Here is a 24,662-nt window from a genome sequence, read left to right as displayed (position 1 = left end):
CAAGCATCTGCCTCTAACCCTAGGAAGCTCTTTGCCACATTTTCCTCCCTCCTGAATCCTCCCCCCCCCCCCCCCCCTCCTCTCTCTCTGTGGATGACTTCGTCAACCACTTTGAAAAGAAGGTTGACGACATCCGATCCTCGTTTGTTAAGTCTAATGACACTGCTGGTCCTGCTCACACTGCCCTACCCTATGCTTTGACTTCTTTCTCCCCTCTCTCTCCAGATAAAATCCTGCGACTTGTGACTGCAGGCCGCCCAACAACCTGCCCGCTTGACCCCATCCCCTCCTCCCTTCTCCAGACCATCTCCGGTGACCTTCTCCCCTACCTCACCTCGCTGATCAACTCATCCTTGACCACTGGCCATGTCCCTTCCGTCTTCAAGAGAGCGAGAGTTGCTCCCCTTCTCAAAAAACCAACACTCGACCCCACTGATGTCAACAACTACAGACCAGTATCCCTTCTTTCTTTTCTTTCCAAAACTATTGAGCGTGCCGTCTTTAGCCAACTCTCTTGCTATCTCTCTCAGAATGACCTTCTTGATCCAAACCAATCAGGTTTCAGGACTGGTCATTCAACTGAGACTGCTCTTCTCTGTGTCACGGAGACTCTCCGCACTGCTAAAGCTAACTCTCTCTCCTCTGCTCTTGTCCTTCTAGACCTGTCTGCTGCCTTTGATACTGTGAACCATCAGATCCTCCTCTCCACCCTCTCCGAGCTGGGCATCTCCAGCGCGGCTCACTCCTGGATTGCGTCCTACCTGACCGGTCGCTCCTACCAAGTGGCGTGGCGAGAAGCTGTCTCCGCACCACGTGCTCTCACCACTGGTGTCCCCCAAGGCTCAGTTCTAGGCCCTCTCCTTTTCTCCCTATACACCAAGTCACTTGGCTCTGTCATATCCTCACATGGTCTCTCCTATCATTGCTACGCTGACGATACACAACTAATCTTCTCCTTTCCCCCTTCTGATAACCAGGTGGCGAATCGCATCTCTGCATGTCTGGCAGACATATCAGTATGGATGACGGATCACCACCTCAAGCTGAACCCTGGCAAGACGGAGCTGCTCTTCCTCCCGGGGAAGGACTGCCCGTTCCATGATCTCGCCATCACGGTTGACAACTCCGCTGTGTCCTCCTCCCAGAGTGCGAAGAGCCTAGGCGTGACCCTGGACAACACCCTGTCGTTCTCCGCCAACATCAAGGCGGTGACCCGCTCCTGCAGGTTCATGCTCTACAACATTCGGAGAGTACGACCCTGCCTTACACAGGAAGCGGCACAGGTCCTAATCCAGGCACTTGTCATCTCCCGTCTGGACTACTGCAACTCGCTGTTGGCTGGCCTCCCTGCCTGTGCCATTAAACCCCTACAACTCATCCAGAATGCCGCAGCCCGTCTGGTGTTCAACCTTCCCAAGTTCTCTCACGTCACCCCCCTCCTCCGCACACTCCACTGGCTTCCAGTTGAAGCTCGCATCCGCTACAAGACCATGGTGCTTGCCTATGGAGCAGTGAGGGGAACGGCACCTCTGTACCTTCAGGCTCTGATCAGTCCCTACACCCAAACGAGGGCATTGCGCTCATCCACCTCTGGCCTGCTGGCTCCCCTTCCTCTGCGGAAGCATAGTTCCCGCTCAGCCCAGTCAAAACTGTTCGCTGCTCTGGCACCCCAATGGTGGAACAAGCTCCCTCACGACGCCAGGACAGCGGAGTCACTCACCACCTTCCGGAGACATTTGAAACCCCACCTCTTTAAGGAATACCTGGGATTGTAAAGTGCTTATCCCACTGGCTATAGGGTGAACGCACCAATTTGTGAGTCGCTCTGGCTAAGAGCGTCTGCTAAATGACGTTAATGTGCCCTTGAGCAAGGCACTTAACCCTAATTGCTCCTGTAAGTCGCTCTGGATAAGAGCGTCTGCTAAATGACTAAAATGTAAAATGTAAAAATATGTACCCCATGGAGGAGGTACGTGTCCACATGCCTACACACAGGCGTGTATGTGTGTGCATGAGTGTGTCTGTCTGTGTGTGCATTTTCTTATTTCATACACTGGGGCTCTGTCTCCATACATGCTGCCTCCCTGGGTTGCCTCTAGAGCTATTTCCCCCTCGCCTCCTTCATAGATCACTCAGTCATATCTCAGGACACAAACCCTAACCCACCCCTCAACCCTACAGTGCCCTAGACCTGGCATTTCCGGTAAATGATGAAATGATGGTAGCGCCTTATGTGACAAAAACAATAACGAGAAACAAATCTATTAAAGCATGAATGAAAGGGAAACAGAGACCTGTTTTCACAGCCAATTTGAGATTGCAGGGATGGGTTTAGGGGGGCGGGAGCAGCTGGCAAACAGCACACAGAGAGAGCAGGCTGGTAGCAGCGGCAGCCAGGCTCACAGGCTGCAAAGCAATTTCACTGTTTGGCAATACTGTTGTCTCGGTCTGTGGATTAGAGCTGACACGAGAGCGCCTGAGTCATGCTAAATGTATACAATCAAAGCCTTTTGTTCCTGATCTAAACTCACTGCCTCAGAGAATGATGGAGAGAAGAGTATGGAGATACTTCGGTCTGGAAAATATCATAAAATAAGCGCATTGCTTTTAAACCATTAAAATGAACACAGCGTTCCATTACTATAAGACAACAGAGGGATTCTCAAATGTATTTTATATAAACTGGGAGCACAGTAATGAGTTGAAGCTATAGTTGGTGAGTACATTTGGACAAGGTTACCTGGAACTCTGAAAAAACACATTGCATTACACTTCAAAATGTACCTGATGAAGATTGATTACTTTAAAAAATAATCTTCTAAATACATGATATTTCCTCTATTCTATTTTGGATAGCTAAAGTGTGCTTTATATTGTGAATACAATGTACAATGTTATTACAATGTAATAACAATGTCATAACTTCGTAAACTGTGTCCTCTTGTAGTCTGACCTCCCCTTCTTGTCACCTGGGTCTGAGAACGCTCCCTACTGGCTGAATGATATCCTGATTCCTGGGCGTTCTCGCTATTGGCAAAGAGTTGGCTTGGGCCGGGCAGGACCTGGCAGGACAGCACCTGACCTGTCCTTTCCATGGTCGCCCACGGAAATACCATCTGGCTGGTGTGAATGATTACCCCGGCAATGGCCGTGTGACCTGCGGCTAGCGGGAACCAAGGTCACTCCATCTCCATGCTCACTTTCCCTGTCCTCTTTTTGTTAGGTTGGGGGTGAATCATTCATCTCAGACTATTCTACCACAGAAATCTAGTTCAGACAAATTAATTAAAAATGAAAAGCTGAAATGTCTTGAGTCAATAAGTATTCAACCCCTTTCTTATGGAAAGCCTAAATAAGTTCAGGAGTAAAGATGTACTTAACAAGTCACATAATAAGTTGCATGGACTCACTCTGTGTGTAATAATAGTGTTTAACATGATTTTTGAATGACTACCTCATCTCTGTACCTCACACATACAACTACCTGTAAGGTCCCTCAGTCGAGCAGTGAATTTCAAACACATGTTATTCCCCTGTAGCTCAGTTGGTAGAGCATGGCGCTTGCAACGCAAGGGTTGTGGGTTCGTTTCCCACGGGGGGCCAGTATGGAAAATGTATGCACTCACTAACTGTAAGTCGCTCTGGATAAGAGCGTCTGCTAAATTACTAAAAAAAAAAAAAAAAAAAAAAACACAAAGACCAGGGAGGTTTTCCAATGTCTCGCAACTATTGGTAGATGAAGAAGAAAAAAAGAACAGACACTGAATATCCTTTTGAGCATGGTGAAGTTATCAATTACACTTTGGATGGTGTATCAATAGACCCAGTCACTACAAAGATACAGGCGTCCTTCCCGGAGAGGAAGGAAACTGCTCAGGGATTTCACCATAAAAACTGAGAATGGATCAACCACATCGTTGTTACTCCACAATACTAACCTAACTGACAGAGTGAAAAGAAGGAAGCCTGTACATAATTTTAAAAAATCCAAAAAATGCATCCTATTTGCAACAACACACTAAAGTAATACTGCAAGAAATTTGACAAAGCAATTAAGAATATGCCTGAATACAAAGTGTTATCTTTGGGGCAAATCCAATACAGCACACTACTGAGTACCACTCGCCATATTTTCAAGCATAATATCTGGCTGCATCATGTTATGGGTATTCTTGTAATCGTTAAGGACTGGGGAGTTTTTCAGGATAAAAAATAAACTGAATGGCGCTAACCACAGGCAGAATCCGAGAGGAAAACCTGGTTCAGTCTGCTTTCCACCAGACACTGGGAGATGAATTCACTTTTCAGCAGGACAATAACCTAAAACACAAGGCCAAATCTACACTGGAGTTGCTTACCAAGAAGACAGTGAATGTTCCTGAGTGGCTGAGTTACAGTTTTGACTTAAATCTGCTTGAAAATCTATGACAAGACTTGAAAATGGTTGTCCAGCAATGATCAACAACCAATTTGACAGACCTTGAAGAATTTTGAAAATAATAATGGGAAAATGTTGTACAATCCAGGCGTGCAAAGCTCTTAGAGACTTACCCAGAATGAATAACAGCTGTGATTGCTGCTAAAGGTGATTCTAACATGTATTGACTCAGGAGTGTGAATACATTTACATTTACATTTACATTTTAGTCATTTAGCAGACGCTCTTATCCAGAGCGACTTACAGTTAGTGATTACATATTTTTTTTATACTGGCCCCCCGTGGGAATCGAACCCACAACCCTGGCGTTGCAAACGCCATGCTCTATCAACTGAGCTACATCCCTGCCGGCCATTCCCTCCCCTACCCTAGACGACGCTGGGCCAATTGTGCGCCGCCCATGAGTCTCCCGGTCGCGGCCGGCTGCGACAGAGCCTGGATTCGAACCAGGATCTCTAGTGGCACAGTTAGCACTGCGATGCAGTGCCTTAGACCACTGCGCCACTCAGGAGCTCACGTAAATGATATATTTCAGTATTTCATTTTCAATTAATTTGCTAAAATTTCTAAAAACATGTTTTCACTTTGTCATTATGGGGTATTGTGTGTAGAAAAAAAATCGACTTAATCCATTTTGAATTCAGGCTGTATGCCCTGAAGGCCCTGTAGATATAGGTTTTATAGTCATTTCTATAGATTCTATAATGTTCACTTTAGCCTACTATATAAACTCCAACATATGACTGACAACAATATTAGGATTTTTCAAGATGTTTCTTTTGAGTAAAATTGCATTATTCAGTTAACAGTAAATTAGACATGTTATTATTTTCAACGTTACATTATGAACATGAATGACTATGTCAAACAGAATATCAGTGGCCTCCGCTACAATAAATAATAGACTAGATAGATATTTTGATATTTTTGGTTGGAAACACTTTATTTTGAGGTGTCAGACCCCATTCAGGTAGAAAAAAAGTAATGTGCAAATTGATTTTTCTACTCAAACCTGAAAAAATGTCATTTCATGAGCAGTTGGCTATTTGATTCTAAGCATTGGCCACTAATGCCAGGATTGCAGCAAACGAATTATGTAAAAGCAGGCTATTTTGTAAGGGGAAAGAAGTGAATGAATCTCGACGTAGCCTATAGCTACATAATAGCTCAACTCGCCCTTTGCATCCCTGATTAAATTAGTAGTCCAGCGATTGGGGGGCACAATAACAATCGGCCACACAAGACAACCCAGAACAGATCAGATTTCTTTTCGGCAGGCTTCTCCGCGGGACCTGGCTTGCCATGCGTCTGTCATTTCTCATGTTACAGAACATCAATCATACGGCAGAGACAGTGCTTTTGTGCTGGCCGAGCCTGATTTACAAACATTAGCGAGGAATACAATTACAACAGTCCTTGCCCGAATAGCCTAGTGCTCACAATGCGGCTTGAGATGAGGGGAGCGGGTTGAAAACATCTGTACCGAGATGCTCAGATAGGCGAATTACATCGTCAACACTGTGGCTTTTTAGTGATGTCAAGTCTTACAGAAATGCAATTGAAACAGGTTCATTAAAAACGCTATAGGCCTATCATACATGTCAGTAGCCTAATAGGTTGTAAAACTATTTGTCAATTTACTAGACACGTTTGTTAAACCGACTGGATCATTGACAACTTTGTGATAACCAAGTCAATATAAGCTGTCTATTTTATGAAATCATCATTCAGAGGTCTGAACACGCTTTGCATTTAGCCTACATCATTGCCTATAGCCTAACATACTATCATTATTTTACACACGTTTTAACGCGTAACACCGGAATGACAAATAGCCTAAATAGATTACATGATAACATTATTGGTAGACTAAGCCTATAATAAATACGCTTCTAGTATTTCTGACTGGGTTATTGTCTAAAAGAGAAATAACAAACAGTCAATCAAGTAGGCTATCCAACGGTAGTCTATAGCCTATGGCTTGAATAAGCGATGATTATTCTGCAGATGAACAGAAAAAAACTTTGAATCTAATTGTGGCAAACAAAGTTGATTTACAAGCAAAAACGAAAGATCCTATTTTTATCATACACAGAAAATAAAATAGAACCAAATGTCGCTAAAGAGATCGTGGAACCACGCACCATCATGACACAAATGGAATAAAACATTAAGCTGGTAAAAAGTTACGTCCTCCGAGCAAGATTCATGAGGGCATAAAAAGTTTCAATCCGTTCTCTATCTACACCACTGATGAGCATTATAAAGACCGAATCGTATAAAAATATAAGGGATGTGTCCGTGGTGCTGATCCCAGCCGTGAACGCAGAGCAGAGGCTACAGAGCGCCTGTGCTACTCTATGGTCGCTCTATCGCCGATCAATGATTGAACTGAACAAAGGCAGAAGAGGATCAATTTCTAATAAATATCAATGCACCACCGACGATTTCTTTCTCCATTCGTTCACAGTAACATATTTACCATCATTTTAAAGTACTTAATGTTCTATGAACACATGCAACCAGAAAGGTAAAGGATAACACTAACCTGAAGCCGCCGTAGATCAAATTTCTTCCAATATTGAAACATCGATCCCACATCGGCGGCCATCTTGGGGGATATTGAAGAGATTTTTTTCAGCGGCTGCAATAAATATGTGGGCTGGATTTCCCTTGTTAAACAACGTTAACGATTACTCGTTCTACTTTTTAAAAAATGTCACGAACACATGAAAGTCCACTGAACTAACGCAAATATGTTTGTTAAAAAAATAAGTGATATCCTGGTGGACCCCGAGTGTTTTTCAAAATAAAAAGAATAGCAATGCATTTGTGCAGTCCCGGTTTACTGGACAATTGCACTTGATTTTGGTTTGGCAATGTTATCAATACTGACGTAATGGGTTGATCAATAGCCTACCGTCTGGTAAAGGGAAGGAGAACAACATTGTAATGTATGCACTCACTAACTGTAAGTCAGTCTGGATAAGAGCGTCTGCTAAATGACTAAAATGTAAAATGTAAATGTAATCTATGCATATTGTGCTTATGGAAATCCGTCTACCATGGTATAAAATGAAGAAAACAGTTGCGTCCATATCTTGAGTCCTAAATAATAGTAGCCTAAATAGTGAAATACACAGAACACCTCTTTTTATGTTTACACCCCTCCCTCTATTAGCTTAGGCTACAAATAACAGTGAATGGATGGATAGACTATATATCCATTGCACTTTGGATTTTTGCTCATCTGAAGAAATCGGCGCAGATCATTGACAATGCATGCACCTGCTCTGGTGAACGAATAAAAACTAGTTTAATCTGTGATCATGTTAATTCATAACCATTTCAAAATGTGAAATAGTAATACTGTAAAAACCTTAGCACACATGCACATACACACACACACACACACACACACACACACACACACACACACACACACACACACACACACACACACACACACATAAATTACATACATACATACATGCATACATTCATGCTACACACATCACAACTGCTGCTACCAGACTCTTATTTACTATTGCTAGTACTGCACAATTCAAATACTTGACCCCCAATCCCCACTTCCCACTTAATGTGTTGTGAAAAGTGTTATGAAATGTAATGTCATGTAATATTTTAAATTGAATATAACTGCCTTAATGTTGCTGGACCCCAGGAAGAGTAGCTGCTGCCCTGTATATATAGCCTCCCTACTGTTCTTTTATTTTACTTCTGCTCTTTTTTTTCTCAACACTTTTTTTGTTGTTGTTTTATTTTAACTTTTTTTGTTAAAAATAAATGCACTGTTGGTTAAGGGCTGTAAGTAAGCATTTCACTGTAATGTCTGCACCTGTTGTATTCGGCGCATGTGACCAATACAATTTGATTTGATTTGATTTGATTTAATGGGCATCTTTAATAAATACAAATGTGTAAATATTGTTCTATAAATTGTGCCTTCCTGTATTATACTTATGCTAAAATGTACTATTATATTCTACTGAGCCATTTACTTTATGTTTGTAATTCTTATATTTTCTTCTTATTGTTGTTGCATTGTCGAGAAGGAACCTGCAAGTAAGCATTTCGTTGGACAGTATACAGCCATAGTCAAAAGTTTTGAGAATGACACAAATACAAATTTTCACAAAGTCTGCTGCCTCAGTTTTGATGATGGCAATTTGCATATACTCCAGAATGTCATGAAGAGTGATCAGATGAATTGCAATTAATTGCAAAGTCCCATGAAAATGTACTTAATCCCCAAAAAACATTTCCACTTCATTTCAGCCCTGCCACAAAAGGACCAGCTGCCATCATGTCAGTGATTGAGTGTTGATGAGGACAAGGCTGGAGATCACTCTGTCATTCTGATTGAGTTAGAATAACAGACTGGAAGCTTTAAAAGGAGGGTGGTGCTTGAAATCATTGTTCTTCCTCTGTTAACCATGGTTACCTGCAAGGAAACATGTCATCATTGCTTTGCACAAAAAGGGCTTCACAGGCAAGGATATTGCTACTAGTAAGATTGCGCCTAACTCAACCATTTATCGGATCATCAAGAACTTCAAGGAGAGAGGTTCAATTGTTGTGAAGAAGGCGTCAGGGCGCCCAAGAAAGTCCAGCAAGCGCCAGGACCATCTCCTAAAGTTGATTCAGCTGCGGGATCGGGGCACCACCAGTGCAGAGCTTGCTCAGGAACGGCAGCAGGCAGGTGTGAGTGCATTTGCACGCACAGTGAGGCGAAAACTTTTGGAGGATGGCCTGGTGTCAAGAAGGGCAGCAAAGAAGCCAAAAGGTACAGGGATTGGACTGCTGAGGACTGGGGTAAAGTCATTTTCTCTGATGAATCCCCTTTCCGATTGTTTGGGGCATCCGGAAAACACCTTGTCCGGAGAAGACAAGGTGAGCGCTACCATCAGTCCTGTGTCATGCCAACAGTAAAGCATCCTGAGACCATTCATGTGTGGGGTTGCTTCTCAGCCAAGGGAGTGGGCTCACTCACAATTTTGCCTAAGAACACATAAAGAATGGTACCAACACATCCTCCGAGAGCAACTTCTCCCAACCATCCAAGAACAGTTTGGTGACGACCAATGCCTTTTCCAGCATGATGGAGCACCTTGCCATAAGGCAAAAGTGATAACTAAGTGGCTCGGGGAACAAAACATCGACATTTTGGGTCCATGGTCAGGAAACTCCCCAGACCTTAATCCCATTGAGAACTTGTGGTCGATCCTCAAGAGGCGGGTGGACAAACAAAACCCCACAAATTCTGACAAACTCCAAGCATTGATCATGCAAGAATGGGCTGCCATCAGTCAGGATGTGGCCCAGAAGTTAATTGACAGAATGCCAGGGCGGATTGCAGAGGTCTTGAAAAAGAAGGGTCAACACTGCAAATATTGACTCTTTGCATAAACTTAATGTAATTGTCAATAAAAGCATTTGACACTTATGGAATGCTTGTAATTATACTTCAGTATACCATAGTAACATCTGACAAAAATATCTCATAACACTGAAGCAGCGAACTTTGCGAAGACCAATACTTGTGTAATTCTCAAAACTTTTGACCACGACTGTATACCATGTGTATCCTGTACATATGACTCAAAAAACTTGAAACTAATTTGAAATAACTTCTTAAACCTTTCACTGTCTAAACTTTGCAAAATGATACCCACACATGCCTAGTTACTGATTCTTTAAATATTTCAAAGTTCCATAAAAAATATACGAAACATATTTGAAAACTTAGTTCATGTGTGAAAATGAATCGATCAATCTAGCAATTGGATCTAGCTTTGATCTCTGAAATTGAACAGTGGCTGGTATACGGTGGGTTAACTGGGTCTCAGAAAAAGTGGGTATGCAGGCATAGATAAAATCTAGATATTGTATATCTGGGATACAGACTGGTAGTTGATGATATGATATCTGTAAAAACAAAGGCATATGGGAGGCACTGAGTAGCCTACTTAAAATAAAGCATATTAGACAAATTGACAAATGCTCTAGAGTCCAAGCAGTGCCCTTAGGGGTAAAACAACATGTTTATACGGTCAATTACTGGATTCTGGAACTTCATTTTGATTAGATAATGAAAGATTATGATATTAAAACAGTACGTATATGATATCTGAGGAGTTACAAATGTGTGTATTTCTGTTTCATCACATCTGGAGGCTATAAAGGGAAGGGAAGGGAAAGGGGATATCTAGTCAGTTGTACAACTGAATGCATTCAACCCAAATGTGTCTTCCGTATTTAACCCAACCCCTCTGAATCAGAGGACTCATATCTAAGGAATATCATATTGATATACTGTTCTTCAGTGGTAGCTTGCTTTTGAAGAACACAGGTAGACACATGTACAACAAATACAAAGGTGATATACTACGCAGGCATTCATGTCCATCACTACTACTCTGGAAAACCTGCCTCTGATTACATGAAGGGGTTTGTAAGACCAGTGGAGGCTGCAGACATATTCCATAATATACAATAATGTTTTCTTCCCATCATACTTGACTCTCTGTACACCATAGACTAGCATTCAATATTTTGTAGTGGTGATGGTGGAGGTGGTTGTTATACCAACTCTGCACTTTCAACAAATAATTTCCCTCCACTATTAAAAACATACCTTTCAGTTGTGAGAGCAAAGCTGGGTTTGAACAAGACCCGTTTTAGTGTTGTCTGCTCCCCCTGGTGGATGTACACGTTCCTAGGGTACAGTAGTGCACAGATTATATATTCTGACCAAACAAAGGTTTACACCTGTAGGCCTATGTTACCATTAAACACATCCTTTGATTTAATTACCAAATCTTTAAGAAGAAAATAGGTAATACTTGTACATACATGATTATCTGGAGTCATGTGAAATCACAAATATAGGTCATTAACTCAGGTCACTGTGATATGCATCATAATGCTGTTTATGTGTTTATTACATCATACATTACATCCCGTCTAAAACGTCTGTAAAGGGAAATAATATACTGTTGTTCTTTAGCAACTTAAAGTTTATTACAATCTGAACCATATGTAAGGGAGGAATTTCATATTCTCATGCCAGACAAAAATCACCTAGGGGGGAATTCTGAAGGATGCTTATTAAAAGTTTCAGTATTATTGCATTTTATTGGTGGCTCGAGGGTGGCAATGAGATGCAAGCCTCATATGAAAATAATAACATCTTAGTTAGCTGTGATTTATCTGGAAATTTAACATTCAAATTAGAGTTGATATGGAAGACAATTTCATGCCAGGGTTGTTACCACAATAAACCCATCGGGCTGTGTGTTTTATGTAAATATGTTGTCATCCAAGGTTGACTGAACAATTCGGCGCTTGCAGATTTCATTGTCAAGCATATCGATCAATCACCTGAGTGAGTAATCTCACATATTTGATAAAGTTTTGAGCTTTTGTCCATGTGCAGTGAATGAACAACCAATATTGACAGGTACATGAATAGATACAGGTTATGTCCACTTCTATTACATGCGTATCAAATGCAGTAGGTCGAGTAGAAAGAGATGATCAAATAGAAGAAGAACCAGCAAAACTTTAACATTCAGGTGTATTACAAAACGTGCAGTATCAGTATCAGTATCAGTATCAGTATCAGTATCAGTATCAGTGGCTCATTTTCAGAGCCAAGATCAATTTGGTTTGATACATTGGAAAAATGTGCTGCTAGCACAGCCTACTGGACAACAGGGGTAAATAGTTTTCAAAGCCAAGGCACAGGTAACCAAGTATTGTGTTTTAAAGTTATCTCCATTGCCATCATCCATTGTTATGAGAAAGCCTTTACAGTATAAGGCATGCTAATCAACAGCCACAATGTGGGCCATCCATCCACTCTGAAAGGGCTGAGACGACTTGGACCACAGAGAAGGGTGAAGGCAACTAACAAGCTTACAGAGAATGACTTGAAAACATCCCAGTAATGCCACTGAGAATGTCACATTACTTCCTGGGGAGAGCCTGATGTGTTAAATGTTACATGATGAAATAGCAGTATCTTATTCTGTTATGGAGTATGGTGAAACATAAATGCTGCAGGTAACTGTGTTTTCAGGGCAAAATAAGGACAGTATGCTCTCATGTTCAATGAGAGGTGCCCACTTCAGTGTAACATTATCCAGTTATTGGTCTTGTAAATGTTAACAAATACCTGCAACCCTCAGTCGAAAATCACTATGGGTAGAAAGGGCACATCATGCTCTGCTGCCTGCTTTAAAGATCTGCAGTTACTGAGGAAGATGGCTTGGCTTTCTGACATTGGGCAAACAGTGAGCCCCTTGGACTTAATCCTTCTAATATATCATACACTACCATTCAGAAGTTTGGGGTCACTTAGAAATGTCCTTGTTTTCGAAAGAAAAGCATTTTTTTGTCCATTAAAAGAACATCAAATTGATCAGAAATACAGTGTAGACATTGTTACTGTTGTAAATGGCTATTGTAGCTGGAAACTGCAGATTTTTTTTGGGAATATCTACATTTACATTTTTACATTTTAGTCATTTAACAGACGCTGTTATCCAGAGCGACTTACAGGAGCAATTAAGGTTAAGTGCCTTGCTCAAGGGCACATAGACAGATCTTTCACCTAGTCGGCTCGGGGATTAGAACCAGCAACCTTTCGGTTACTGGCACAACACTCTTAACCACTAAGCTACCTGCCGCCCTTACATAGGCGTACAGAGGCCCATTATCAGCAACCATCAGTCCTGTGTTCCAATGGCACGTTGTGTTTGCTAATCCAAGTTTATCATTTTAAAAGGCTAATTGATCATTAGGAAACCCTTTTGCAATTATGTTAGCACAGCTGAAAACTGTTGTGCTGATTAAAGAAGCAATAAAACTGGCCTTCTTGAGACTAGTTGAGTATCTGGAGCATCAGCAATTGTGGGTTCGATTAAAGGATCAAAATGGCCAGAAACAAATAACTTTCTTCTGAAACTCGTCAGTCTATTCTTGTTCTGAGAAATGAAGGCTATTCCATGCGAGAAATTGCCAAGAAACTGAAGATCTCGTACAACGTTGTGTACTACTGCCTTCACAGAACAGCGCAAACTGGCTCTAACCAGAATAGAAAGAGGAGTGGGAGGCCCCAGTGCACAACTGAGCAAGAGGACAAATACATTAGAGTGTCTAGTTTGAGAAACAGACGCCTCACAGATCCTCAACTGGCAGTTTCATTAAATAGTACCCGCAAAACACCAGTCTCAACATCAACAGTGAAGAGGTGACTCAGGGATGCTGACCTTAAAGGCAGAGGAAATACCTATTTTAAGAGTCTTTGAATGAATAGATTTTGCAAACCTTTTGTGAAGATTTGGGGGTGAGGACAACTGAGGATTGGAGCAAGGAGTAGAGATGGGAATAGAGATGGGACCAGGGACCTCAAAGATCAGATAGTTTTCTGATAAGATGTAAGGCATATATTTATTGAGGAGCAACAATGAGGTGCAAACCTTTTCCATGGGTTTACGATTGTGTTAATCCTCATCTCAACCCATCCTGGATCAAATAATCATCAACTCAACTCATCATCAACGCAACTCAACTCCACTCAAAGCAGACAATCTTGAGATGAGTAAACCTATTGGCACAATGACCTTCAACTGTGAAGGACAACTGTTTGTGGGGCTAATCCACAGCACCCGTTAGACATCAGCTGTCGAGAGAGGCCTGCCAATCCTGGCACTGTAATGTCATCAGATTGCTTTCCCATGCTCTGTTTTCACGGTTCCATGGCAGTCGTGTAAATAGCTTGGCGTAATCCCTGCCTTCATGGGATTTCTCCACTCAAATGTGGATCAGTGCACCACCCTGTCAAAGCCTAGGCCCCAGTGTGTAATACCTCATATGATCCAGGGGCTCTGAGTACGGGAGGACCACTCCCTCACCATGCTAATTATAGACTCCCAGAGAGGAGAGGGCTATGGAAATAATTTAATTGCAAAATAATAAGTATTTGAGGTCTTCATTATGAAATGTGCGCTACACCATCAATCTTGTCTAGTGTGCAAAGTAGGTTATAGTAACCCCAGTCAGATATTTAGTTTGCTGGCATGATCTCATTATATGTGAAAAAGCCAATAATAAATCATCAATCTCAGGTGATCATGGTACCAATTGATGTGTGTTTGTAAAATCCAGGCCCCCAAGAAAGCAAAGAAGAGAGCAGAGGGAGCCAACTCCAATGTGTTCTCCATGTTTGAACAGGCCCAGATCCAGGAGTTCAAAGAAGTAAGTAGACCAACTTGATAAATTGCTTCTCTGAAGCTAGTTACATTTATTTTCCATTGATTTTGCCAAGTAACACAACCATAGACACATGCAGTGCACAGTGGTGTGTCCAGAACATTTTGAATGGGGTGGCCAAGGTGGGGCACAGACCCAGTTTAGGAGGGCCATAACATTTTGAACCTTAATCAACGCAAGGTGAATTTTTTCTATATAAATATGATGGTTTAACTTATTAAATGCTTCAGCTTAGGCTTGGTACATTTCCCTGTTCAAATGGGAAGCCAGGCTCCCCCAAAAAAATGATTTCTCATTTGTGTCTATCCGTGTTTCATAATTTTCCTTCAATTCGCAAGTGGCTGAATCTACAGTTGAAGTCGGAAGTTTACATACACTTAGGTTGGAGTCATTAAAACTCGTTTTTCAACCACTCCACACATTTCTTGTTAACAAAGTATAGTTTTGGCAAGTCGGTTAGGACATCTACTTTGTGCATGACACAAGTAATTTTCCAACAATTGTTTACAGACATATTATTTCACTGTATCACAATTCCAGTGGGTCAGAAGTTTACATACACTAAATTGACTGTGCCTTTAAACAGCTTGGAAAATTCCAGAAAATGATGTCATGGCTTTAGAAGCTTCTGGTAGGCTAATTGACATCATTTGAGTCAATTGGAGGTGGACCTGTGGATGTATTTCAAGGCCTACCTTCAAACTCAGTGCCTCTTTGCTTAATATCATGAGAAAATCAAAAGAAATCAGACAAGACCTCAGAAGAAAAATTGTAGACCTCCACAAGTCTGGTTCATCCTTGGGAGCAATTTCCAAACGCCTGAAGGTACCACGTTCATCTGTACAAACAATAGTACACAAGTATAAACACCATGGGACCACGCAGCCATCATACCGCTCAGGTAGGAGACGCGTTCTGTCTCCTAGAGATTAACATACTTTGGTGCGAAAAGTGCAAATCAATCCCAGAACAACAGCAAAGGACCTAGTGAAGATGCTGGAGGGAACAAGTACAAAAGTATCTACAGTAAAAACAAGTCCTATATCAACATAACCTGAAAGGCCGCTCAGCAAGGAAGAAACCACTGCTCCAAAACCGCCATTAAAAAGACAGACTACGGTTTGCAACTGCACATGGGGACAAAGATCGTACTTTTTGGAGAAATGTCCTCTGGTCTGATGAAACAAAAATAGAACCATAATGACCATCGTTACGTTTGGAGGAAAAAGGGGGTTGCTTGCAAGCCGAAGAACACCATCCCAACCGTGAAGCACAGGGGTGGCAGCATCATGCTGTGGGGGTGCCTTGGTGCAGGAGGGACTGGTGCACTTCACAAAATAGATGGCATCATGAGGAAGGAAAATTATGTGGATATATTGAAGCAACATCTCAAGACATCAGTCAGGAAGTTAAAGCTTGGTCACAAATGGGTCTTCCAAATGGACAATGACCCCAAGCATACTTCCAAAGTTGTGGCAAAATGGCTTAAGGACAACAAAGTCAAGGTATTGGAGTGGCCATCACAAAGCCCTGACCTCAATCCTATAGAAAATGTGTGGGCAGAACTGAAAAAGCGTGTGCGAGCAAGGAGGCCTACAAACCTGACTCAGTTACACCAGCTCTGTCAGGAGGAATGGGCCAAAATTCACCCAACTTATTGTGGGAAGCTTGTGGAAGGCTACCCGAAATGTTTGACCCAAGTTAAACAATTTAAAGGCAATGCTACCAAATACTAATTGAGTGTATGTAAACATCTGACCCACTGGGAATGTGATGAAATAAATAAAATCTGAAATAAATAATTCTCTCTACTATTATTCTGACATTTCACATTCTGAAAAAAAAGTGGGGATCCTAACTGACCTAAGACAGGGAATTTTTACTAGAATTAAATGTCAGGAATTGTGAAAACTGAGTTTAAATGTATTTGGCTAAGGTGTATGTAAACTTCCGACTTCAACTGTATTTCACCAGAGAAAGCATCTGAGCGAGGCAAACAGCGCCCCTCTGTCTTAGTATCTGTAGCCCATGTATCTGATGCCGTCTGACCAAAAATAATATGACATGCCATACACTTTTTGGCCAGACCGCATCGGATACATGGCCTACACATACCAAGACAGAGGTGCGCTGTTTCGCTCGCTCTAATGCTTTCTCCGGTGAGATTGGTGAGTCTTGCTGTTGGGTGCGGGTCTTGGTCAAAATGTTCAATATATTCAGAGACGACCTATCAGAGCTCAGAATTTCTTACATAACAGGAGTATGCAAATATGCTCTGATAATACATGTACACCTACTCACCCTGTCAACCCTCAACAGGCTTTCACTATCATGGACCAAAACAGAGATGGTTTCATTGACAATAATGACCTGAGAGACACATTTGCAGCTTTGGGTAGGTTAAAGGCTCTATAGTACCCCTGTGGTCACTGCTCTTGTATGGTGGATGTGTCATGTTAACTTTGTCATCCTTAATGAAAATGTATGAGATGTTAAAGGAGGCGCCTGGACCCATTAATTTCAGTCTTACTGACTATGTTTGGAGAGAAGCTAAAAGGTGAGGAAAGGGAAAGGATGGATCCAGAGGGAGTGTACACACACAAAAAATAATTTTGTACAAGATAAATTCATGAAATTAAGAAAGTGGGATATACAGGATATAAATGGGAATATTGAATGTAAGTATGTGAGAATGGTCAACCATTACAATGCTGATATACCAACATAGATGTCATACAAAGGCTTCACTGCTCATGTGACTGATTGAAAAGGTGCTTATAGCCAGAGATAAATAGCTGGTTTAGCATAGCGTGGTCCTCTGTAGCTCAATTGGTAGAGCATGGCGCTTGTAACCCCAGGGTAGTGGGTTCGATCCCCGGGACCACCCATATGTAAAAATGTATGCACACATGACTGTAAGTTGCTTTGGATAAAAGCGTCTGCTAAATGGCATATTATTATTATACTATATCTGGCTTCATGCTGGCAGCAGATCCTGGCTTTGGCCCATCTGTCAAACTGAGATGATGCATGGGTCTGTCTGTCTGTCATCCTTTAGGCGCAGACCCAGAGGTGTAGACATTGCAGTGAAATGCTTACTTACAAGCCCATAACCAACAATGCAATTTAAGAAAAGAAAGAGAAAAAAAGCAGCAATAAAATAACAGTAGGGAGGTTATATACAGGGAGTACCGGTACAGAGTCAATGTGCGGGGGCACCGGTTAGTCGAGGTAATATGTACATGTGGGTAGAGTTAAAGTGACCATGCATAAATAATAAACAGAATAGCAGCAGCGTAAAAGAGGGGGTTGGGGTGGGGTGGGGTGGGGTGGGGGGACAATGCAAACAGTCCCAGTAGCCATGATTAGCTGTTCAGGAGTCAAGAAACATTAATTATTATGTGGATTATAATTAATGGACATTTTTGTAGGGGTTGATTTATTTTTTGTTAGGGCAAATTAAGTCTAAAATGTCAAAGTGGAAATTACAAACTTTAGAAGCCTTTTTAAACCTCAAATACACTAAACGTTTGCATTTCCTGCTGTGCAAGAAAATTCTCAGCAACAAAAGAGTAATCAAATTAAGATCCTACATATGTAGACTCCTAATAACTACAACTTCTCTTCACAGTGTAACAGAGATGTTAACGACCCAGGCTGACAGGTTCTCCCGCGAAGAGGTTAGAACCACCATCACTGATATTTTGTTACATACTAAGCAAAAACACCTTCATCATCTTCTCAAACAGGCTTTGTGATCCATCCCCTCAGATGGAGCAGATGTTCACCGCCTTCCATCCAGATGTGGCTGGACACTTGGACTACAAGAATCTGTTCTACATCATCACACATGGGGAAGAGAAGGACCAGGAATAAATCCACCTCTTGCTAACTGTCCCTGCGTCTCTGCTTTTACACGTCTCCCCTGTGCATCAAAGCTACCTGGGAATGTTTGAGATGTGCATGGTCATCTTGTAAATAAAGGATTTTCAGGTTAATCATATAGAATCAATTTTCATACAGGATATAGATCCAACTGTAACTAAGTATGATCTGTCCATTTGGGAAAGCTATCAGATCAATTGAACTAAAGGGGTCCTATATGTTTACCAGCCCCAGCTGGTACACATTCTAAAATCGTCTAGAGTCTAGGTTCACAACAGTTTGTATTTGTAATCTTGTTCACAAATTCCACTTTAATGTTTTGTCTTGTGAACAAGGATGTGCACTTGTAAACCTTCAAAATCAATCAATACAAATATTGCAACAAAAAAAACGAATGGTCAATTACAATTTATGAGGTGTCAGAAATTCCTATTGGTATTGTTGCCAGACTTGCCTGCTCCCCTATCGTACATCTAAGCTTGGCTATTAGTAAAATAATCAGTTTTTCTGGGGAAGAGGAAAATCACAGTAATTAAATTGTCATTTACAATCAAGTTCTACTGGAGGCTGAAAGATGTTGGGAGGAGGCTGGCACTATGGCAGCAGCCATGCACAGATGCCACGGTGTGTCACAGCTAGGAGGGTAGTATATTCTAGGCCAGCAGAGTAGACGGTAGCAGCCATCAAATCCACCCGGAAGGTTGTTCGGGCAGATTCCTTTGAAGTAGCAAGGTGGGTGTGGCTAGATCAGAGGGCATCGCTAACGGCTAACAGAGAGGCTAACGCTTATTTTGTCCCGGTAGACGGCTAATATTAGGTGTTGTTTTGTACAACACTAAGATGTTGAAGTAGTTAGCTAGGTATAATATAACGTTGTATGATAACCAAATAACAGGGTGTCATTTCTACACGTTTTCGTTCTCTGAACCAGCAATTTAGCGAAGCTAGCCAATCGTAGCCACCAGCGTTAGCTAACCAGTACTAGATTTGCAGCTCACTCAGACATTTTTTTCTTCGTCGCCATGGCGGATGTTGACAAACTCAACATAGACAGTATCATCCAGCGTCTTTTAGAAGGTAAGGGAAGAGTCTACATCAATCGTACGTTATTTATGCAATAATATTATCTGTTTACTTTGTTAGATGACTGGTGGCAAGCCTTAGCGAGCTAACGCTTGTTGTTGACGCAGGTTGGCTCAGGCTATCGGTAGCTAGCTAAGCTAACGTTAGCTAGTAACTAGCTAACCAGCTAACATTAGTTCATGCTGTTGTTGCCCATAGCTAACTAGCTAATGTTAACGTGACATCTGTCCCGGTCGTCACATTTCGAAATGTTCAGTGAAAGTAGTTAGCTAGCTAGGTAACTAACTTTACTTTAGCTACATGATCCAGGGCGCTGTCTCAGTCAACTACAAGCTGCCCCAGTCAGTCAGTGAAAGATTAAGTCAATAACATGAGTAACTGATATGATGGTCAGCACTCACACCCCTATCCAGACAGCATGGCAATAAGTATGATGGCAAACTAGGTAGATACTGTATCTTTGCTTGTAGATTCATCAGGATTGTTTCATTTTTAGTCAGGGGAGCAAAGCCTGGTAAGAACGTGCAGCTGCAGGAGAACGAGATCCGAGGATTGTGCCTCAAGTCCAGGGAGATCTTTCTCAGCCAACCTATCCTTCTTGAACTTGAAGCCCCCCTCAAGATCTGTGGTGAGTAACCATCACTATTTGGTGAAAATAACTGTTACATGAAGTGTCTAATACCCCAGTGAGGGATGTGTAGAACTTGAAGTTGAAATCATTTGCCTTCTGCAGGTGACATCCATGGGCAATATTACGACTTATTGAGGCTGTTTGAGTATGGGGGCTTCCCTCCTGAGAGCAACTACCTATTTCTGGGAGACTATGTGGACAGAGGGAAGCAGTCTCTGGAGACCATCTGTCTGCTTCTGGCCTACAAAATCAAATACCCAGAGAACTTCTTCCTGCTGAGAGGAAACCATGAGTGTGCCTCCATCAACAGAATATATGGATTCTATGATGAGTGTGAGTGATATGTGGTGGCTGTAATAATCATAACCCTGCACTCTCTGACAGAATACAGCCTTTGTATCTACATAGATTGCATTTTGTTATAAGTTCCTGTCATATGCATTGCCTAGCTTACTATAATCCTAAAATATGTTATTATTTTTCTTCTAGGTAAAAGAAGGTACAACATCAAGCTCTGGAAAACATTTACAGATTGCTTTAACTGCCTCCCTATTGCTGCCATTGTTGATGAGAAGATCTTCTGTTGCCATGGAGGTAGGTTGCGTTTTAGTAGTCCTAAAACATGAAGAGAAGTGGTCCTGTTTTAGGACACACTAAGACAATGCTGTGATATTGAGAAATGTTATTTTATTTCAATTGTCTCCTGCCCATTTACCCACAAGTTCTTACTGGAATTAATCTTATTCCTGGTGTTCATCTCCTTCTGTGTCTCTCAGGGTTGTCACCAGACCTCCAGTCCATGGAGCAGATCAGGCGCGTCATGCGGCCCACCGACGTCCCCGACCAGGGCCTCCTGTGTGATCTGCTCTGGTCAGATCCAGACAAGGATGTCCTCGGCTGGGGAGAGAATGACAGGGGCGTCTCATTCACTTTTGGCTCAGAAGTGGTGGCAAAGTTCCTGCACAAACATGACTTGGATCTGATCTGTCGCGCCCATCAGGTATGTCTCCTTACATTCAGTAAAGTGTTCAGATCAGTACTGTACTCTCTGGAGTTTAATGCATTGTTTTTATTTTTAACCCAACTATAATCAATGTTGTTTTTTCGGCAGGTTGTTGAGGACGGCTATGAGTTCTTCGCCAAGCGACAGCTTGTGACTTTATTCTCAGCACCCAACTACTGCGGGGAGTTTGACAATGCTGGTGCCATGATGAGTGTGGATGAGACCCTCATGTGCTCTTTTCAGGTGAGTATTTCATCATGAATGTACGGTCTTATCGCAGGGATATAAATGTGTCAGTGATTGTATTAGTGCAAGTGTATGCAGGTCTTAACGCTATAACCAATCTCGTCATTATGTCAAACTGTACGATGTAAAGACCATTGCAGTGGGCAAAACATCTTAAAGTTGGATTATTTGTATTCTTGTAGATTTTGAAGCCAGCTGAGAAGAAGAAGCCAAATGGTAGCCGTCCAGTCACACCCCCACGGAACATGGTCACCAAGCAAGGCAAGAAATAAGGTGGCATGAGTGGAATTATGTCCTGCTCCCCGTTCTGCTTTTGTTTTTTTGCATCTGAAGGGTTGGTTGCCCTTTGCTGCCAATACTGAAAAGATATCCACTCCAACCTGATGAAAGCAAAATGTTTTGTTGTTTTGTCCACAAGGGTAAATGGATATGTCACCATGAAAACCTCAGGTGTTTTGCACTCCATTGCAACTAGTCTTTGCCACATATGACTGTTCAACCAGGAACAATGTAACAATATGGCTGATAATGCACAGAAATGCCTTGTTTGAAGCTGTGCAGAGTTGTTTTCCCAATTTCTTCATTTCATGTTTCATCAATTTCTGTCACCACCTGTTTCTCACTGTCAATGTCAATAATGCAATTAATGGTTCTTAAACAACTATGGAAATATCACAAGACACTTAGTTGTTTATTTCTGTATAACTTTCTTTATCATATGACATTGAATCCTCACTCTGCACCTGCATCATCACCATTTTTAGAACAAGTCTTGTGCTGAATTAAATTAAGAAATAAAGCGTTCTTGTAATGTTGACTAAATCTTTCTAATAAACTTTTAGGGGGAAATTGGCATTTGAATTTGATTTCTTAGCATCATGCTCTTTCACCAATTATTTGAGGATTACAAGGTAAGCTCAACCTTGAATTAATTACTGCCATATATTGTGTACTAGCTACTACGTGATGTGAAAGACACTTATGGACTAAAGCAGCCTTACATTACGCCTTATAGTCCAAGGACCTTACATGTTCTGTTTAGAGGGGAATTGTTCTGGCAGCCAAAACAGCCAAATACTACATCTAAATGTGAAATCGATTCTGTTGCCCGACGGTTCTAGAAACATAAAGCCTTCATCACATCACAATCATTTCAAAATATACACTTACTGTACCACTGTTTTAACAGTTGGAGCTGACCGTATTTTTCGGTGTCAGCACGTTTGGGGTGTCAGTCTTCCATTTACACACAGGTGTTCACTGACGCAAATGGCTAATTAGCACAGGTAGTCAACTTTGTCTTCCGTCCGTTTTCTATAAATAAGCGCTGTGACATGGAACTATGGCTGTGTAATGTAACCTTTATTTTGTATTATTTCTTGCTGATATGAAAGATAAGCAGGGTGCGAATTACGGGGGAGTCGGGGGGCTCAGCTCCCCTGAATGCAACAAAAGTCAAACTCTAAATAATGCTAATTTAACCATTCTCCTATTTGTTTAAAATGCATTGGTAAATATGTTTTACAGTGATAAATATGAAAATAAAAGCTTCCAAATGAAACGAACACCACCTCTCTGTCATGGTTTAAACAATTTATTTCTACGTGGCTGCACGTACAGTCTCCCTTTCCACGGCGCTGTCCACTCAGTAGTGCTGAATTTGGCCTCACCTGAGCTCCTTCAAACGCATCATTTTCCTTTGTACACTGAACAAAAATATAAAAGCGACATGCAACAATTTCAAAGATTTTACTGAGTTACAGTTCATATAAGGAAATCAGTCAATTGAAATAAATAAATTAGGCCCAAATCTATTGATTTCACATGACTGGGAATACAGATATGCATCTGTTGGTCACAGATACCTTGGCTGTGCGAAGTTGCTGGATATTGTCAGGAACTGGAACATGCGGTCGTACACGTTGATCCAGAGCATCCCAAACATGCTCAATGGGTGACATGTCTGGTGAGTATGCAGGCCATAGAAGAACTGGGACATTTTCAGCTTCCAGATCCTTGCGACATGGGGCCATGCATTATCATGCTGAAACATGAGGTGATGGCGGCGGATGAATGGCACGACAATGGGCCTCAGGATCTCATCACGGTATCTCTGTGCATTCAAATTGCCATCAATAAAATGCAATTGTGTCCATAGCTTATGCCTGCCCATACCATAACCCCACCATGGGGCACTCTGTTCACAACGTTGACATCAGCAAACCGCTCGCCCACATGACGCCATAAACAATGTCTGCCATCTGCCTGGTACAGTTGAAACCGGGATTCATCTGTGAAGAGCACACTTCTCCAGCATGCCAGTGGCCAACGAAGGTGAGCATTTTCCCACTGAAGTCAGTTACGACACCAAACTGCAGTCAGGTCAAGACCGTGGTGAGGACGACGAGCACGCAGATGAGCTTCCCTGAGAGGGTTTCTGACTGTTTGTGCAGAAGTTCTTTGGTTCTGCAAACCCACAGTTTCATCAGCTGTCCTGGTGGCTGGTCTTAGACAATCCTGCAAATGAAGAAGCCGGATGTGAAGGTCCTGGACTGGCAAGGTTACACGTGGTCTGCGGTTGTGAGGCTGGTTGGACGTACTGACAAATTCTCTAAAACGACATTGGAGGCGGCTTTTGGTAGCGAAATGAACATTAAATTCACTAGCAACATCTCTGGTGGACATTTCTGCAGTCAGTATGCTGATTGCACGCTCCCTCAAAACTTGAGACATCTGTGGCATTGTGTTGTGTCACAAAACTGCACATTTTATAGTGGCCTTTTATTGTCCCCAGCACAAAGTGCACCTGTGTAATGATCATGCTGTTTAATCAGCTTCTTGACATGCCACACCTGTCAGGTGGATGGATTATTTTGGCAAAGGAGAAATGCTCACTAACAGGGATGTAAACAAATTTGTGCCCAAAATTTAAGAGAAATAAACGTTTTGTGCCTATGGAAAATGTTGAATAAGATTAAGGGTGAGACACAGCCAGTTGAATAAGACATTAAAATGATAGGAAAGCATCCATCAGGAAAGTGTGATTATTGTCATGAAATAGAGACTGTGGAGCATGT

General features: G+C 41.8%; 2 protein-coding genes and 1 pseudogene across 3 annotated transcripts in view; 2 read left to right on the top strand and 1 right to left on the bottom strand.

The window, feature by feature from the left end:
- The window catches only part of LOC311141205 (homeobox protein cut-like 2), a gene marked incomplete at both ends in the record, with an annotated part of 128,831 nt that extends 121,782 nt beyond the window's left edge, over positions 1–7,049 (bottom strand). The window contains one exon of the mRNA XM_084176463.1: positions 6,987–7,049. Within this exon, the coding sequence (XP_084032589.1) occupies positions 6,987–7,049 (63 nt within the window). The remainder of the gene's footprint in view (positions 1–6,986) is intronic.
- Positions 7,050–14,611: 7,562 nt separating this feature from the next.
- On the top strand, positions 14,612–18,613 carry LOC311140939 (myosin regulatory light chain 2, ventricular/cardiac muscle isoform-like; annotated as a pseudogene). The gene is made up of 4 exons: positions 14,612–14,722; positions 17,227–17,328; positions 18,369–18,417; positions 18,509–18,613. The product of its transcript is annotated as a myosin regulatory light chain 2, ventricular/cardiac muscle isoform-like (transcript).
- Positions 18,614–19,282: 669 nt separating this feature from the next.
- On the top strand, positions 19,283–22,440 carry LOC311140999 (serine/threonine-protein phosphatase PP1-gamma catalytic subunit A). Its single transcript, XM_084176268.1, has 7 exons — positions 19,283–19,699; positions 20,202–20,333; positions 20,439–20,669; positions 20,826–20,930; positions 21,113–21,336; positions 21,448–21,582; positions 21,768–22,440. The coding sequence occupies exons 1-7, from the start codon at positions 19,645–19,647 to the stop codon at positions 21,855–21,857; spliced, it is 972 nt and encodes a 323-aa protein (XP_084032394.1). The 5' UTR covers positions 19,283–19,644; the 3' UTR covers positions 21,858–22,440.
- The last annotated feature ends 2,222 nt before the right edge of the window (positions 22,441–24,662 follow it).

Source organism: Coregonus lavaretus (genome assembly GCF_964263955.1).
Source record: "Coregonus lavaretus genome assembly, chromosome: 14".
NCBI lineage: Eukaryota > Metazoa > Chordata > Actinopteri > Salmoniformes > Salmonidae > Coregonus > Coregonus lavaretus.
This window is presented reverse-complemented; position numbering and strand designations above follow the sequence as displayed.

Coding starts and splice junctions, on each gene's coding strand:
- LOC311140999 (XM_084176268.1), top strand. CDS start 19,645: ATGGCGGATGTTGACAAACTCAACATAGACAGTATCATCCAGCGTCTT. Junction 20,334..20,438: donor AGCCCCCCTCAAGATCTGTG/GTGAGTAACCAT, acceptor TGCCTTCTGCAG/GTGACATCCATGGGCAATAT. Junction 20,931..21,112: donor GATCTTCTGTTGCCATGGAG/GTAGGTTGCGTT, acceptor TGTGTCTCTCAG/GGTTGTCACCAGACCTCCAG.